This window comes from Acomys minous (assembly GCF_964271855.1).
Source record: "Acomys minous genome assembly, chromosome: 12".
Lineage (NCBI taxonomy): Eukaryota > Metazoa > Chordata > Mammalia > Rodentia > Muridae > Acomys > Acomys minous.
This window is the reverse complement of record NC_140493.1, coordinates 36,841,090-36,859,567: the sequence shown is the minus strand read 5'-3', so window position 1 is coordinate 36,859,567 and position 18,478 is coordinate 36,841,090. Positions and strand designations below refer to the sequence as shown.

Here is an 18,478-nt window from a genome sequence, read left to right as displayed (position 1 = left end):
TGGAGTAACTAGAGAGGGTAGGAACACTGCCCACTCCCCCCCCCCCATGCTGAGAAAATGGAAAGACTCAATTCAATGGTAAGGCTGACTGCAAAACCTGGGATTGCTTGGCCAAATTCACTTCAATTACTATCAGAATAAGGAGAGAGAGAGAGAGAGAGAGAGAGAGAGAGAGAGAGAGAGAGAGAGAGAGAGAGAGAGACGGACGGACAGACAGACAGACAGAGACAGAGAAAGAGAGTTGTCAAGTTTTCCTGTATTTGGAGTTGGAGTTATGCACAGCATGAAAGCAAATCCATAGGCCCTTGTCCCACCATTGACCTGCAGTGCATAACACCACAACAGCTTGCAGGAATGTGAAGCCTTGTTACTGCAGCCCAGCCAAGAGAACATTTCAGCTGCCACTCCGAGCTCTGAATCATAACAATAACTGACAATCCTATAAACATCCCAGTCATCACATTTCTCTTCTGCTCCAAGGGCCTGGGAGCAGACAGCTGCTTCCATATTAAAGAGCTATCTCCTTAGATGCAGGATTTGGAGTTTCTATATGCCCACAGGGGGATATAAGTGACAGATTTCAACTCAATTATGGACAGGTTGTCTGCTTTGGGGAGCAGCGATATCTTTGTTAACCAAAGCAGATGAGCTAAGCACTGAGATGCAGAGCTGTAACTCCAGGACTTGAGAATGTGAGACAGGGGGATTCTCATCAGTTGAAGGCCAGCCTGGGCTACATAGTAAAAGCCTATCTTAAAAAATATGGGTTTTTTGGTGTTGGGTTTTTTGTTTGTTTGTTGGTTGGTTGGTTGGTTTGGCAAAGAATGAGATGGATGAAAGAAAAGATGTAACTACTGAGGAGCCTCAAACACCTTCGCTATAGCCTAACTACCTGACTCTCCAATAACGTTCAAAAGTAAATTCTAAGATTACTGCTCACTTCCCAAACCACGAACCTGAGCTAAACCAGTCATTGTGCTTTTCAAAGCTTTATTGATCTCTACTTCTCTTGACTTGTCTATACTTATTCCTCACTTTTTGCCAATACAGTTATTATTCTTTCCTTAACAACTCCCATTTTACTCATTTTACATACACACACACACACACACACACACACACACACACACACACACCTTATCTACCTTCTCAAATTTGAAATTATCATAATTCAGTTATCTCAAGTAGATTAAAATTCCTTTGAGAAAACATGGTACTTCCTAACTTCTTTTGTATAAAGTCAGTTTTAAAAAATTGTTTGTACAGTTACCTAGTTATTTCCCAGCTTTGTGTCATGAGCTCTGTTTTCAGATACAAGTCCCTCACGACTAGAGCCAGTGTGTAACAGTGCCATTTGTTTTCAGCTCTTCCTAAAGGATGCAGCTCTCTAATCAAACATACATGCACTCATACATACATGCATGCATACATACATATACAAGGCATACTAGAATATTCTTTGACAAGAATCTCAATAAATTACAACAAATTAAAATTTTACAAAATAATTTAGGCACTGATCAGAAGAGCTCCACCATTCTGCAAAGGGGCTCCTCCAAAGTCACCGAGAGTACTCACTCACGTAAAGGCAGGAGCATCTAAGGCACTGAGAGTACTCACTCACGTAAAGGCAGGAGCATCTAAGGCACTGAGAGTACTCACTCACGTAAAGGCAGGAGCATCTGAGGCACTGCTGGTCTAAATGGACAACTCACACCATGTACAAGTTTACATTTTTTGTAAACCTTCAACTCTTCCATGAGGTGACTATAACAGTTTGCGTGTGAAATGTCCCCCAATGGCCAGTGGTGAGTTGCAGGAACTTTAGGAGGCAGAGATGCAATGGAGGAAGTGAGTCACTGGGAGTGAGTCTGGAGGACTATAGCTTGGCATTGCTTCCTATGATGTCTGTTTCCAGGTCCGGTATGAGGAATCAGGATATTTCCACTGCCACAAAGCCATTCGCCACCATGTCATCCTCACATGATGGACTGTAACCCCGCAGACTGTGAGACAAATAAAGTCCTTCTTCCTGAAGTTTCTTCTTGTCAAGTATTTAGTCACAGCAAGAAAAAGTAACCAATACAGTGAAAGAAGCGATTCACTTTAAGAGGGCACATTTATGAGAAAATCCAGACAATCACAAAATACAACTTCTTGCAGTGAGCTTGTGTGTGTGAGAGAGAGAGAGAGACAGACAGAGAGAGAGAGAGAGAAAGAGAGAGAGAGAGAGCCCACATGTGTGTGTGTGTGTATTATGTGTATGTATGTGTGTGTGTGTGTGTGTGTATGTGTGTGTGTGCATGCGTGCACATGCACGCACACTTTCCAAGTCCATTCTGAGGCCATTTATTTCAGTTAGTTGGTTTTTGTTTCTTTTGCTTTGTTTTGTTTTGTTGTGTGTTTGTAGTTGGTTTTCTTTGTTTGTTTGTTGTCTGGTTTTGTGGGGGAGTGGTTGGGGGGAAGGGGTTTATTTGTGTAACCTTGGCTGTCCTGGACTTACTTTGTAGACCAGGCTGGCCTCCAATCCACATCAATTGCCTGTGTCTGCCTCCTGAGTGCTGAAATTAAAGGCGTGCACCACTATGCCCATCTCAGTTAGTTATTTTTTGCTTTTGTTTGTTTGTCTGGTTGGTTATTTTGTTTTGTTTCGTTTTGTTGAGACAGAGTCCTGGAACTCTCATTTGTAGACCAGGCTGACCTTGAGCTCACAGAGATCCACCTGCCTCTGCCTCCTGAGTACTAGGATTGCAGGTGTCATCCACCACCTCTCAGCTCAGTTAATTGTTTTTATTTATTTAATTTATTTTTTTAGATACAGTCTCCTGCATCAGAGTCTGGTCTTGAACTCTTTATATAGACAAAAGTAGCCTGGAGCTTCTAATCATCCTGTCTCTGACATGCTGGGATTACAGACGATTCCTAACACCAATTTTATGAGATGCTAGGGACTGAACCCTAGGCTTTGTGCATGCTGGGCAAGCACTCTACCCACTGAGCTACATCTGCATCTCCTTTTCATTTAATCTTAAGCCCATCTTTGTACATCCTGACGTGGCCAATCAGATTCTTGTGTCTCCTTGTTCATAGCACTTGATTCAGGATTGAACATCTGAATGGAGTAGACCATTACAACTCTTCTTCAGACGGCTTCTAAAATAACTAGGGTCCAATAGCAGAGTGCTTGCCTAGTGTGCCCTGAGTCTGACCCCCGGTAATAGAATGAATGAATGAATGAATGAATGAAGCATTATCCAGGTCTTCCCCAATATGAGACTGGACTATCTTGTTGCCATGTAATTCTCTTGAAGAGAACTCCAAGGCCCTTTAGAAACTTGCCTATGAATAAAGCTATCCCAGAAGAAAGCCATGTTAGGGGACGGGGGAGCATGAAAGAGCAACAAATCCTGGACTGAAGCCCAAGAGGCAACAATGACTGAACACAAGCATGCATTGCACAGTGACCCTTCAGTCCATAACTGACTATATATGGAACAATGGTCCCAAACTCTATAACAGTGCTGAAACATCGCGGTCACCTAGTGAGATCACAGCAGTCAGAATATGAGTACAATGCGTTGATCATCTGTTTGTGGCAGTGCTGGTGGATGCAAACCTCTTGCATGGCCAGTCTTACAAAATACAGTATATATAGTAAGTACTGAACATTGTATTTGAAAATGCTGAGAAGTGACTGTGTTAGTGGTTGGTGTTCACTATGAACGCTATCAGTTTCTGGCAGTGTATTCCTCTTATTCATATAAATTTACTATTAAACATTTGTAGTATCATGCTAATCAAGAACCAAGGTGAGCAATAGACCTATGCCTCCAAAATTAGTATAAGTTGCAGTAGGAAAATAACGGTAAAACATTGCCACACGAGCAAAAAAACCTAAGTTTCAATATCTAAAACCTGAATAAACCAACACCTGTTATCCCAGGTCTCCTATACCAAGATAAGAGACAAAGACAGAATAAGCCATAGAAGCTCACTGGCCACCTAAGACCTATGTAAGTATACTTTATGATGTTAAAAAAAAAAAAACAATGAAATTGCCCACTGACATTTTTTTCAAGAGGTTTCCTGCTGCTGTATGTGATGGTCTAGTCCATATCTGTGGTAGTTTGCACAAAAATGGCTTCTGTAGGCCCAGAGATGGAGCTATTAGGAGGTGTGGCCTTGTTGGAGTAGGTGTGGCCTTGTTGGATCACAAGTGGGTGGGCTTTGATGTCTCAAATGCTCAAGCCATGTAGAATGTAACGTTCACTTCTGCTGCCTGCAGATCAAGATGCGGAACTCTTAGCTCCTTCTCTAGCACCATGTCTGCCAGCATGCTGTCATGCTTCTCTCCGTGATAATAATGGACTAAACCTCTGCACTGTAAGACAGCCGCACGTAAGTGTTTTCCTCTATAAGAGTCGCTGCGGTCACGGTGCCTCTTTACAGCAATAGAAACCATAAGACAGCATGTAAAACCCAATGCCCCACCTTCCCCTCACTTAGAGGAATTGAGTAAGGATTTAGCCAGTGTTTGCCTAAAAAATCTACCTATATCCCTGTCTTTATACTGATCACTTAACCTCTGTCTAGATGAAGTTTAAATCCCGAAATAGTCCCAGGCTTTCCACGATGAATCCACACTCTTGAGTTCAGCGTGCATAAGCCCTGGAGCACTAGTGGGAAGGGTGATAATTTTTTAAATCAGTCCCTCAGTTAGGAGTTAAGAGCCATAACGGTGTCAAAAGTGATGCTAAGATGTGAAAATATGCCTTGAGAACCATCTTAAGACCTGGCTGCATCCAAACATAATTAGCGTGCATAATTCGGAGCTGACTCCCCATCTAGAAAAGCCCTTGGAAACATGATGAGCTCCACTGGACTGTGCAAGCTCCATGAAGCTAGACATCCGCCAGCCATAAACATCAGTTAAGCCCTAGTAGATCACTCAGTGTTTGCCCAGTACTGGGGGATAAACATCAATTCTTATCTAGGTAGTAACTGTCAAACATAAAAGGCAGGCCTTTTAGCCAAGTGTGGTGACAAACACTTATAGTCCCAGCCCTGGAGAGTTAGGGGCAAGGTCAGGAATTCAAGGCCAGACTCAGGTACATAGCAAGTTTGAGATTAGCATGGAGTGTATGAGACTTTGTCAGAGGTAAAGAGAGGAAAGAGGGAAGGGAGGAGGGGGAGAGAGGAGAGGAGAGAGAGACAGAGAGAGACAGAGGGAGGGAAGGAGGGAGAGAGAGAGAGAGAGAGAGAGAGAGAGAGAGAGAGAGAGAGAGATTGACCTATAAGTATACTTCCTAGTATTTGGAGGGTCTTATTGTGTGTGTGTTTGTTTCTTTGTTTTAAATAAGATGTAGCCCCAGTTGCCCTGGAACTAACTTTATAGCCCTGGCTGACCTCAAATTCATCCTCCTCCCTCAGCTGTGTACTGATATTGCTGGTTTGCACCACTGTGCTCAGTCTGGAACATTCTAATATTAATAATAAATGGTTAAACAGTATTCACTGTGTTCTAAGTACATAATGTACAGTAACTCATTCAGTCATTACAGTGAACTCAGGAGTTCTCATGTTTCTGGTTTTAAAACGAAGCCAAATGTAGGCATGGAAGAAAAGGAATCTTCAGAAGATGCTCAACTGGGATTACATCCTAAAGCAGAACAGACCAAATGTCCTCAAAAAAGGAACCAACTTAGCAAAGGATTTAGTTCCAAAACAGCTGAAAGTTTTAAACACTCTATAGCAAGGATCAGCAATTGTATTCTAAAGTGGTCAAAATAAGAAATACTTGAGTCTTTGCTGGCCATATGATCTCCTCCGAACTGCTCCAACTCCAATACTCTGGGAGAGCCGCTGTAGACAATATGTCAAGAGTGAGCAAAGCTGTGGCCCAATAAAACATTATGTGAAAAATAGCAGAGGACTGGGCTTAGCCCATAGACTATTGTTATTTTGGAAAGAATAACAGGCTCGTCTCTTTTAGGGATTTTTTTTTCCTTAGAAAATCAGAGCTTTGGGAACCCTGGTGGCACTCAAAGAAAGAATAGGCAGACTACCAAGATGAGACTTGATATCCTGTGACCATAAAGTGAGGGAGGAGATCCCCCTCAGGCACGGACCTAAGGGAGGGTAAAAGGGTGGGGGTGGGAGGGAAGGAGGAATGGGAGGATACTAGTGATGGGAGAACAATTGAGTTGTAATCTGAATAAATTAATAAAAAAAAGAAAATCAGAGCTTTACTTATTGTATTGAGGAAAAAAATAATAAAAAATGTTAAAAGAAAAGAAAATTTGAGTTCTAGTTTCATCCCTTCTCTCCTTAGTGCAGAGAACATGAAAAGAAGGAAAAGCGGGCTTGTCCAAGATGATGCCATGTGACAGTGCCTGGTATCTCACCTGGTATCAGAAGCTAAGCATGGCCACACCCATTAGTACATAGGTAAGAAAAGAGAGGCTTGGTGGCCTTAATTAGGGGGAAAAAAAACACTAGTAGAAAAGAAAAAAACCTATGCCTCTTTTCCTATCAAGCCCATAATCTTTTCCAATCTGGTTCTGCGTTCCTATGTGAAATGCCAAAAATAACTAGAGAAAGATGTTTGGACAGCCACGGGGAAATATCCGTTCGTGTCAGTGTGCCAGCGTTGTGCTCTGAGGCAAACACCACTTTTGTTTGCAAACTGGTTTTTGAGTATTGAAGAAACATGTAGAGTACATTTTTTAAAAATAACTGTTTTATAGCACAGAAATTTCAGCTAACATCCTAGCTCCTTGCACCTCAGCTAAAATTGGGAAATATGTGAAACATTGCTGATTGTATCTAAGCTGCTCTCAGGAGACTATAGATTGTAGGGGAAAACAAAGAACAACATGGTTCGATGTGCATCATTGGACTATGCCATCCTGGAGGGGCTTATGCTAAGTCTAGAGAGGGACTTTGAGAGGTCAGTGGTCTCCTCTCACGTTTCTCCTCCTGGGAGCCCTAAAGCTTGTACAAAACTGTTATAATCTACTTTCTGTTTCTTCTTGCTAAGCCCCACTTTTGTTTTTCTCACCGCATGGCTCACATTGGCCTGGGACTCACTATGTAACCTAAGGGGACTCAGACTTTCAGCTCCTTCTGCCTCTGCCTCCACCTCCCTGGAGCACTGAGAACTCTAGAGTCTTTGGCATTTACTCTACACACAGCCGAAATTCTTAAGAGAATTCAATTTCTCACATAGTCTGTGTCTTCATAACTTCCTCATAGGCCCTGCACTCACCTCACTTAAAAATAATCTCATCATTTCCCCCTTCAAGTCTCCTATGAGTCTTAGCCCCCACATAGGCCCTGGCCACTTCAGTCAGCCTATCTGATGGTGGATGCAGGCAAGTCCCTCAGGAATACATCTCCAAGGAAGCGCGTGCACTAGGGACTGTCCAGTCCTCAAATGCTTTTAAAGTTTCTTAGAACATAAGCCGGTATCACCCTCAATTTTCTTCTGTCGTCTCCTTTGTTTTTCACTCATGTCACTCGGAATGTGTCTTAAGGCAAAGAATAGAGAAGGTAGGACTATTTAGTAGAATAAAGCTAGCAACCATAAATTCTGAAGCCACAGGAATCCACAGGTTTTTAATCTCAAATATTCTCTATTTGAGCATTCACAGGCCAAGAATGCTAGTCCAAATATTAACTGAGAACTTTAAAGATACATTAAAATGCAAAGAAACATACTTTTACAAAAGTAAGCAGAAACATATAAGTCAGCAACTGGTGGACTGGGCGTTGAGAGTGTCACTTAGTAGTGGGACATATGACAGGCATGCTTAAGGTCCTGGGTGGGCTCAAGTCCCAGAACTGCTCCACCCTCACCCTCACCCCCACCCCCAACAAAGATAAAAGAAAGAATTTGGTTCTTAGGATGAATAAAGCTGGAAGGAAGGATAATTTTTTTATTGTCCTTTATTTGATTTTTTACTTTTACGGGCAACATCATTATTCTGCAGACTCAAGTTATCCTGACTATATTAAAAATGACTGACAAAACACAGTGAACAGTGAAGAAAAGAACTAATCCAAGCCTTGCCGAATCCTAGGCAGGCACTCTGCCACTGAGCTACATCCTGACCCCCCCCCCTCTCTTTTGTGTTGTTTCTCTCTACAGTGAGACACTGTCTCACTAAGTCACCCAGGCTTGCCTTCTACTCATGCTCCATCCCAAACAAGTCTCGAGCTTGCAGTCTTCCTGCCTCAGCTTCCAAAGTATCTGGAATTACCAACCTGTGAAATCCAGACTAGTTCTCAGTGTGATACCCTGAAAGCATTATAAGGGTTGTTGACATATGCTAAAGCTATCAATTACCTGTAGATTTTGTTAAGATTCGTGTGCAGGTTAAATCTCAATACAGTTATATCAAAGAAATACAAAAGAATGGACACCTTCCAGGTCAGCAGAAGGGTAAAGTAGATATCAGGAGAACAGAAACCACAAATACAGGAAGAAGGATATGAAAAATGTGAAGCATACAAAGCAAAGAAATGATCAATAAGTCCAAAAGTCCAGCAATTTCATTGAACCTAAGTGAACACAGTTATAAGTAAGTGTAGCAATGGTAAGATAGAATAGTTAAATGGCACCCAACCTTCTTCATAAGATTAGTCACTGGGAACCTGGGGACACAAAACACAGTGGCAGTGTAATAAGTAAGAATGGTTTATTTTGTGAAAACTACCCCCAGTAAAGAGAGTAATTGCATTTATCTTAGACACTTAGGCTTTGAGACAAATATTGAATAACTAACAATAAAAGGGATCATTATAAATAAGAAAAGTAAAACTTCTCTAGAAAGTATAACTCATTAAATATGTCACCAGCATCACAAGTATCTGAAATCGCCAGTTTCAAATAGAAGTAGACAAACATTAGTAAGGGAAATTAAAACACATTTCTTTTCTCAAGGACATGTGGAATGAATCTAACCACTGGCCATATTTAAGCAATAAAATATCTCAACATTTTTTTTTCTAAAATACCCCTGCATACCACATTCTCTGAACACAGTGCAGTAAAGACAGACACTAATTAACAAATGAATATGTTTAAGATCATTGCACATTTAAAATTAATGACTTATCTTAAGTAAGTCATGGGTTAATGAGGACAACCTAGTAGAAATTATAAAATATTAGTGATATACATCAAAATATGGGTTAGAGCATGGGCAATACTCAGATAGCTTTATAAAATACACACCACAGTGGAGGACAGGGCACAAATGTGAACAAAGTGGGACAGTTGACCACGGACTCTGGCCTGCTGTAGGTATACACAAGGGGAGGTCCTAAAGTGAAGAAGTGACATATGCAACAAGGAATATGACAGGATTGGTTTTGTGTGTATGCTTGTTTAATTGGAGAAAAGTGGATGGGGGATCCCACACCCAAATGCTGACAGCCATTGGGAAGGTGGGGAGAATAGAGCCAATGGCGATTTTCATAACAGATTGTATGTCTCCCCAGATGGACCAAACAACTATGCCTGCACAATTAAGCCAGCCACATCCAAGCGGAGTCAAACACATAAATATCTGACCTTCTGGTGCAGTTGGCTTACTTCCATTTCCTTTGTCCACAACCTTGACTCTGGGCTTTGATGGATCCTTTCTTTTCTCTAAATCTTTAACTAGAAGAAAAAGACAGACAGGAACATGTGGTATTAATGTTTTAAATATATATATTTAACTAAACATGATTAACTAAAATCCCTGCAAACACAAAAACTACAGATAGACATTAGTACCATGGTACAAACGCCTCTCCAAATATTAGATCTGATATTTTCTTCAAGCTTATCATAAGGTATGATAAGTACTTATGTCTTAGGTCAAGTGTGCACTGTGGAAAATGTATCAAATCAATTTAATACTTCAAAACAGCTGTAAAACTGGCATGGTTATCCCATCCTTGTATACAAAAGAATGAAAAACCAAGGTGCTAAAACATAGCTTAAAACTAGAAAATGTCAGCCTTAGCTTCATGTCTCTGGACTGAGTGTATGAATTTGGAGCCCATTCTAGAATGACAGTAATGGTACATGTTATTTGTAATTGCTATGTCTTCAATAGAAGGTAGAGAACCCCATAATCTTTCTTCCCAAACTTAAAAAGAAAGCAAGCTTCTCTAACATTTTCTTCATAGGTATAACCCACCGGTAAGGTGTCCATTCTCCCATAAAGAACCTCTCACCCGAGCTCTTGTAGACAACCCTAATGAAACCCACTGGGTTATTAAATAAAGAAGAAAAGTAAAAGAAGACATCAAAGTGGTAGGCATCTAGTAAGGATGAGGAAGGGAATCAGTGGGAGTGAGGTAGAACATTCAAAGGTAACAGAGGGTGGATATGATCAATACTATGTACATATAAGAAAACGTTATAATGAAACCCATTATGTATAATACATCTTAACTAATAAAAATGACAAAAGTGGTTTTGATACTTAGATTGGACTGTCTGATTCTTTTATAAGGCAATATTCAGAGCCTAACAGTTACTCTTACTCCTTTGTTACTTTCATGGCCACTTGAATCTTTGGCTTAATACTCTCCTGTACTCTGTGCTTGACATTCCACGGCAGTCTACCTGCCATTGCTTGCCTTCTAACGTCTTCCAAACTCTTCAAGACCTTCACCAACTGCCATTTTATATGTCTGTAAATATAAAATGTGCTGTGAAAATGAAAAATGAAAAAAGCCAGTGGGAAGATGTGTCATTTAATTATGTCATGTACTTGAAAGAAGTGAGCAAATGTATCGGTTATGTCAACTGCATTAGGAAGGTTATGATCTCTCCAACCATCCTTGCCATCTTTTCAGGGAGATGGGCCTATCAATCCTGTCTAGGTAGCACTCCCCCGCCTCTTCCTTCCCCCTGGCTTTTATGCCTTTGCTGAAAGGGCCCAAGACTTGTCATCTGCTCGAAGTTTATCACCTCAATTGCAGTAATCCTATCTTAAAAACCCTCCTTATCTTTCTGATTCCAAGAGATTTAATTCTGGGCTAGAAATAGTGATTAAAATCATAAAATATTTTAACCTTACTAGATTCAATAATCTAATGTTTATATCTATTTTTAGAACCCTTTCTTTGATTTCTTATTCAGCATTCTGTCTCTTTAAAAATCTTTGTTCTCAGTTTTTGCAAAGATATGATCGTATTTTTTTCCTGTTCCACTACTCTATCTTTTTATGTTCTCTCCTTTGGATTCTTTTCCTCCTTCCATTCCTTAAACATGACCTTATACTAAAACTGCCTTGCATCCCTAAATACTCTGCCTATAATCTTATCGTCCAACAATTTAAAATCTCATCTTTTGTGGATTATTTCCAAGCCTACATCTTTCACCCCACCCATACTTGGGCTGTGACCCCGGTCACATACATTTTCTAAAATAAAATGCATCTGTCAGTTTAATATGAGGAAAAATTGTGTTAAGAAATGCTAGGGGTATAAAGAAATCTGGGAAATAATGAGAATAGTTTCAGACGTGGGGATCTGCAGATCTGTTCCTGGAAGGGAAACACTTATGTGTCACAGTTAAGGTAGGCAGGGCGATTCAAGCAGAGGCCGAGGGAACACACCTGCAAAGAGAAGAGTTGATGGCTTGGAAGTGTTCCAAAACAGACCACAGGACCAGTTTACACTTGAATTTTGAAAAACAAGCACCTTTGGAAGTTGGCTCACAAGTTCACACAGAAAGTCCAATAGATGCTGCAACTTCATCTTCCTCGTGTAGGAACAAAACCATTTACAAACAAACTGTCGTGCCAGCTGTGGTGGCACACAGGTGTAATCCCAGGACTGGGGACAAAAGAGCAGGAGACGCACACGTTCCAGGACAGCCTAGGCTACATAATGGGATCCAGGCTAGCCTGAACTACAAAGCAAGACCCTGTCTCAAAAGAAGAACAAATGAGGGGAGGTAAGAGGAGGGAAATGGAGGCAAGGGAAGGAGCGATGGGAAGGGGAAAAGGGAAGTGACGACAAAGACACAAATATACCACAACAAAGTGGTATCATAGTAATAAATTCACCACCATAAAGGCTTCTCTCTGCTCTTAAAATTAAAAAAAATGGCTTATGTATCAGAAAATTGTGTTCAAGAAGAATTCAATTCTCACAAGCCTTTTGTCGTGATCGACATTTCCCAGCATGTAACCATGGAAGTTTTCAAGGCAGGGAGACCAGGCTAACTTTAGCTCCATCCTATAGGGAGCAAGAATATCAGAGAAATACAAAAAGGAAAAAAAAAAGGGGGCCCTGCAAAGAAATTTATTTCTACCTGAACAGTACAACCCTACAACCCACCACAAGCGCCTTTCTTTCATATGCTTTGAGTAAGCAGCCGCTGGGAAAGCTTTCCAGGGTCCTGGGGTTTCCTCTGCTGCCCACTTGGAGCAATTCTTGAAATTATCAATCACAAAGCCTTGAACAAGTGAAATAGACTGATGCTCCTCCTCTCACTTCCTGTTTCTCAGAGGTGTTAAGAGACGTCATTTCCGGTACATCCGAAGCAAATTAGGAGGCGGAAGACTAGTGGGCCAACACAGCTGGACTGATTTATACTAAAACGTAAAAACCTCTTAATGGATTCTGGACAATGGGGGATCTCAAACATGTCACCTGTACCTGAGGACAGGCAGACTCGCCCAATGTCTTTGTTCGGAAATCAAGAAGAAAATACTTGATCTAAAAAGCCTCCCTCGTATAGCTAGTATTTTAAACCCATAGCCCCCAACTGGTACTTAAAAAACTGTCAATACATACTTCTGAACTGGCCTTGAGCAGGCTTGCTTTCTTTGTCTTTATTGTAGGCAATTAGTTGAACTGTGTAATTCTGCTCTGGCAGAAGGCCTTGGATAATTGCTTTTGTTGCAGTGTGCTGGAGATTTAGCTGGTTGGTTTTCCCCCCTGTAATAAAACAGAAAGATAAGTCCATCCTAAGCTGGAAGTAGCTGCATGCAGTGAATCAAGACTGTTAAAAGGCAAAAAAAAAATTTCTTTTAAATTTTGGTTGTACACATTTATGCACAACACACTTGGATATATCAGATGGTAACAACACTTGAAATATACATACACAATGCATGTGTGCACAGATCCTAACTGTAATGACACTTTCAATGTCAGGCTCAGCATATTCTTTCTACTTTAGGTAACAAATGGCTGACCCATGTTAGTCACCAAAGACTTTTGTCACTCTATCACATTTATTATCTAAGGAAAACCATAGGACAAGATTAGAAAGCAGATTCTCAACATCAAATACTGTCTTCAAAGAAAAGAGTGCCTTTTAAAAGTGCAGGGGGACACAAGCTGGCTGAACGGTATTAGCCACACCGGCATAGCTTTCCTCTGTTCCCTACTGCAAACCGAAGCATCCTTGAACCATCAACAGCCACTTTATGGTGCTGAAGGAAGCACTCGTTGCCTAGCTACTTAAAAGTCAGTTTGATTCAACAAAAAAAAAATTGTGAAATCACCATCAAATTAGAGTGGTATCTACAGCTTTCTTGAAAATGCTTTTGTTTGCCAGGTGTGCTGGTGCACTCCTTTAATCCCAGTACTCAGGAGGTAGAGGCACAGGCGGATCTCTCTGAGTTCAAGGCCATCCTGGTGTACAAAGTGAGTTCCAGGACAGAGAAACTCTGTCTCAAAAAAAAAAAAACTGAATATCTATGCAAAATTCCAAAAGCACCCTTTTCCTATAATTTATGGCAGCGATTCACAATCTGAAAAAAAGAGAGAAATTAATTCAAAACTTCTGTCCCCATAACAACCTTCAGAGAGGTATAAATTAGCCAAATGTGTATATTATAGCCAATTTTAATTATATCTCAGTAAAATTAATATCTAGATCTGAAATTTTTCTTGCTATTATTCATGCTGCCTGTTACTAAAGGAAAAAAATGAAGGTTTTTCTTACCAAAGCCAACTTCCTTAAGTTTTCAAGATGCTAAATTTTGTTTCATAAACTCCTATTGTTCAAAACCCATCTAGGGGCTGGAGAGATGACTCAGAGGTTAAGACCACTGACTGCTCTTCCAGAGGTCCTGAGTTCAATTCCTAGCAACCTGGCTCACAACCATCTATAATGCGATCCAATGTCCTCTTCTGGCCTGCAGGCGTATATGCAGGCAAGCACTATATATATAATAAATAAGTAAATCTTAAAAATAAAAACAAAACAAAAAAACTCATCCTTTGGGGCTGGTGGAATGGCTCAGTGGTTGAAAGCACTGGCTACTTCTCCAGAGAACCAGAGTATGATTCCCAGCACCCATACAATGGCTCACACCTGGCAGTGATCAGTCTGGAGGAATCCAGTGTTTTCTTCTGGAATACATGGGTACTATATGCATGTGATGTACATGCATCCATTCAGGCAAAACTACATACATTTAAAAAGTAAAGCTAAGTCTCAGAAACCATCATCAGTTATAAAGCACACAGATAAATATTAGGTGATCTATGCTTTGCTAAAAAGGCTTTTCAAAAACCCTATATGTTAAAGTTTTTCTTCAGAAGGCAGATGTATTATTTTATTTAATATTTTAAGACTCCTATCATAAAATGAGTGCTTTAAACTCTGTATAAACCAGCATTTACCAACTTTATTTGACTGTTAACTCATTTTGTTGTGTAACTGCTGTGTTAGCACCTTACAGAACATCATGGAACATTCTTTGAGAAAGACTGATATAAAAAAGACTAGGACTGTGACTCATGGTGCTAAAATGTCAGTGAACTTCTTGTAGTTAAATATATTTATTACTCTTTTTTATTTGTTGTATTTAATCAAGTAGATTCTAGTGTGCTTAAATGGGACTGATTGACCTTGGCCACTGTAATAAGAACAGGGAATAAAGTAAACACAATATCTATTAAGAAATAATTTAACTCACAATCTTTGTCACTGTAGGTGTTTAAGCAAGAGACAGACTTCTAGTTTTTGAGTGCACTGTCTCGGACGAAATTGGAAGATAATGTTGAGGTTTGTTTCCCAAAGCACTTGAGTCAGTTCTAAGACCTGTGATTCCTCAGTAACATGTGTTTGGGCTGCTTAACAATTGAATAAAATTGACAGTTTACCCACAATTTAACCACAATTTTATGCTTTTATTTTTAATCACAATTTTATATCATACCTCTCTGTAATGATCTATTCGTAATCTATTCAATTTATGGTTTTCCTGTTGCAGTTTCTTTTCACAATATCTAGTTGACCTTTATAATTTTGATGTTTAATTTCTAGGTATCATTATATAAGGTTCACTAATTATAACTTACTGAAACAAGCACAATTATTGCACACTAAGTTGTATTATATCTTTACAGCATCCATAGATTAAAAAGTACTTATTTATTATATATTGAAATTTTAATGTAAGGAAAATGAATCATAGCTGAGCCCAAGAGCCAGACCTCACACTTTGAGGAACATTATTTCCTTGATGAGAAGAGAATTTGTCAAATTCAAAAATTAAACTAAACCAAGTCTTTCACACAATGCTAAAGCAGCACTTAGCACTCCATCTATTGTTAACCATCCATGTATAAAAAGGTCCTAAGGCTCCAGAAAACATGGTGGATTGTCTTTACCTGAAGCTGGAGCCACGAGCAGTTTGTAGCCACCAAATTTCCCTCTTGGCGCTTTCCATGAAATCTGTATGCTGTCATGGGATATTACGTTATATCTTAACCTTGTGGGTGGGGCCACTGAAAAGGAAAAACAAAAATGGCTTAAACATAAAAACACTTACGTTTAAATTGCAAAGTCATAGCAGCATCACCAAAATACACAAGACCTCATCAGTCTGGAAAGGTTTTTTTTTTTTTTCTGCAACCCTGATAATCAATCAATCAGTGTGCAAAATAAGACAGATGTGAAAGCATGTGCTTTTCTCCCAAGGGATATCCATTTGTCAAACAGCACCCACCTTAGAACTGAATAGCTACACCTCCTTTAGAAACTGTGGTCAGTCTGTCTTACAAAACGATTTCATCTTGCAGAATGCATTTTCCTACTTGGAACATGGAAGCTTCTCTGCTGAGACCATTGCATATATGACTTTAAATTTTCCACTGCGGCAATCAAATGGTTTGTTGATAGAATATTTGAGGAAACTATTTCAGGCATATTATGGTAATAAAATATTCATCCTAAAATATTTGAGCAGGCCTGGAGACATAGCTCAATGGTTAAGGGTACAAAATGTTTCACAGATGACCCAAGTTCAGTTCCCAGAATCTGTGTCAGGCAACTTACAACCACCTGTAATTCCAGCTCGGGGGACCTGATGGCATCTTTTGACCTTGACATGGCACTGGCATTCATATACGTGCGTGCGCACGCACACACACACACACACACACACACACACACACACACACACACGATCACACACAATTTTAAAGTAATAAATAAATAAATGAAACATTGGAGTTAGTGGTCATAAAGAAATTCAGGTTCAACTGGAAGACGATTGTGGTTTTTAAACTCATCAACTCTTCTAGAGAAGCTGATTTTCACACGTCAGGTATGTAGCACGTGATCATAATTGAGGGCATAACATTAGCGCTTCTGAAATTTCACAAAAATGTTTAGACCTTTTAACTTTCATTTAAATCATAAAACTTCAGAACACATCTCAGAAGCCTCTTAAATGCCCCCAGGTTTTAAAAGAAGTCTTTCAGTGTGAACATTTTTACTATGTAATATATAAATAAAGTTATTCATTAACAGGAATGTCAGCACCCATTACCCACTTTGTGCCCAGCCTTCTTTTCTTAGTTTGGGACCCAGTGTTGGGGAAAACATTCTGAAAGGGCATGAGGCATAATACAAGCTTGGACAGTAGTTTGATTCCCAGTCTTTTCACTGATCAGCTGAAGAGCCTGAATCATGTGACCACGGCTTCCAAAGCTAGTTTCCTTACCTTTAGAAAAACTGACGCTTCCTACAAAGACTAATTGATACAATACAATCAGTGGCCGATAAACATTTCTTCCCCTTCCTCTCCCTTTAGCTAATGACAGAATGTGAAATCTCACTTGAATCCTCACAAAAATCCATTACTAGCCTGACTCTAGGAGAAAGGAACCAAGGAACAGCTGCTGACAACCACGTTCAAGTTTCCATACTAGGCAAGGATGGTCTCTGAGCCAAGAAAAACCCATGCACTGCTTCTTTGTTAAAAAAAAAAACAAAAACAAAAACAAAAACAAAACATCAGTATTGAGGAATCACCCTGTGCTGAGCCAGATAAACGAAGAATGTACTACTTGTCCTGGCTAGTTTTTTCTCAACTTGACACAAGCTAGACTCCTTTTGAAAGGGGAACTCTCAATTGAGAAAACCCCTTCTTAAGACCGGCCTCTAACAAAGTCTGTTGAGTATCTTCTCAGTCAATGATTGATGGGGAGGGCCCAAGTCACCCACCACCCCTGGGCTGGTGATCCTGAGTTCTGCTATAAGAAGCAGGCTGAGCAAGCCATGGGGAGCCACCCAGTAATCATTATTCCACCATGGCTTCTGCTTCAGTTCCTGCCTTGGGTTCCTACTGGGACATCCTTCAGTGATGGAGGATGACCTGAGAGTTCAAGGATAAAATGAACCCTTTGATCCAAACGTTGCTTTTGGCTATGGTGTTTATCATATCAATAGAAACCTAGACATTTTCCTAAAACTATCCAGGCCTTTGGAATCATTGAGTACAGAAGGACGTGTCTCAAGAAAAATATCTCTTTAGACTTCTCTAATCATGTATAAGTAGAGAGAGTGTGCTATTTACAACACACACACACACACACACACACACACACACACACACACAAAAACCCCACTGGCTTTATAGTTTCAACTTGATATAAATGGAAGAAAATTTACATTTTTCTGGCTAATGAGAAGATACAAATTTATCAAAAGAACAACTCTTTTAGCACCTAGCATTTTAATAAACATAGGAATTACTTTGCACAGTCCTCAGTGCAGGAGGAAAATCTATTTGTAACTGCATTTTTTATTCTTTTGAAATAAGAATTAAAATTTGGAATTTTATGGGAATTGAAATTTTGAAGTAACATTTCTGAACTCAATCAAATTAGTGGGTTTGCATTTATCACTGGCAAGCTTTTGCATGAATGCACTGGTGAAAAAAACCAGGCCTTCTTAGGACCCATGAAGTAGAAAAGGACTGCAAGCAGATGGGGCTTTCATCTAAACCGATTTGACGAGGTTCAGTGGACTCTGTTAGCATGCCAGGTGGGACGACACCACAAGGAGAGCATTTAGTACAGCTAGGCTAGACAGTAGACATCTGTAGATTGCCTGTGTGTGCCATTATTCTTTGAATGCTGTGTGGGTTTATGGTTCTTGGCATCTCTTTAGTCAACAGCTAATTTTCTAAGCAGCAGAAAACAATGAGAACAACATGGA

At 40.0% G+C, this 18,478-nt stretch overlaps 1 protein-coding gene across 3 annotated transcripts in view; it reads right to left on the bottom strand.

Moving 5' to 3' along the window:
* Window positions 1-18,478, bottom strand: part of COL14A1 (collagen type XIV alpha 1 chain) — a 197,165-nt gene that overhangs the window by 148,398 nt on the left and 30,289 nt on the right. For all 3 annotated transcript variants that reach the window (XM_084747900.1, XM_084747901.1, XM_084747902.1), the window contains exons 3-5: window positions 15,643-15,759; window positions 12,808-12,951; window positions 9,578-9,667 (exon numbers count right to left, since the gene is read on the bottom strand). In XM_084747900.1, the coding sequence (XP_084604026.1) occupies window positions 9,578-9,667; window positions 12,808-12,951; window positions 15,643-15,759 (351 nt within the window). The remainder of the gene's footprint in view (window positions 1-9,577; window positions 9,668-12,807; window positions 12,952-15,642; window positions 15,760-18,478) is intronic.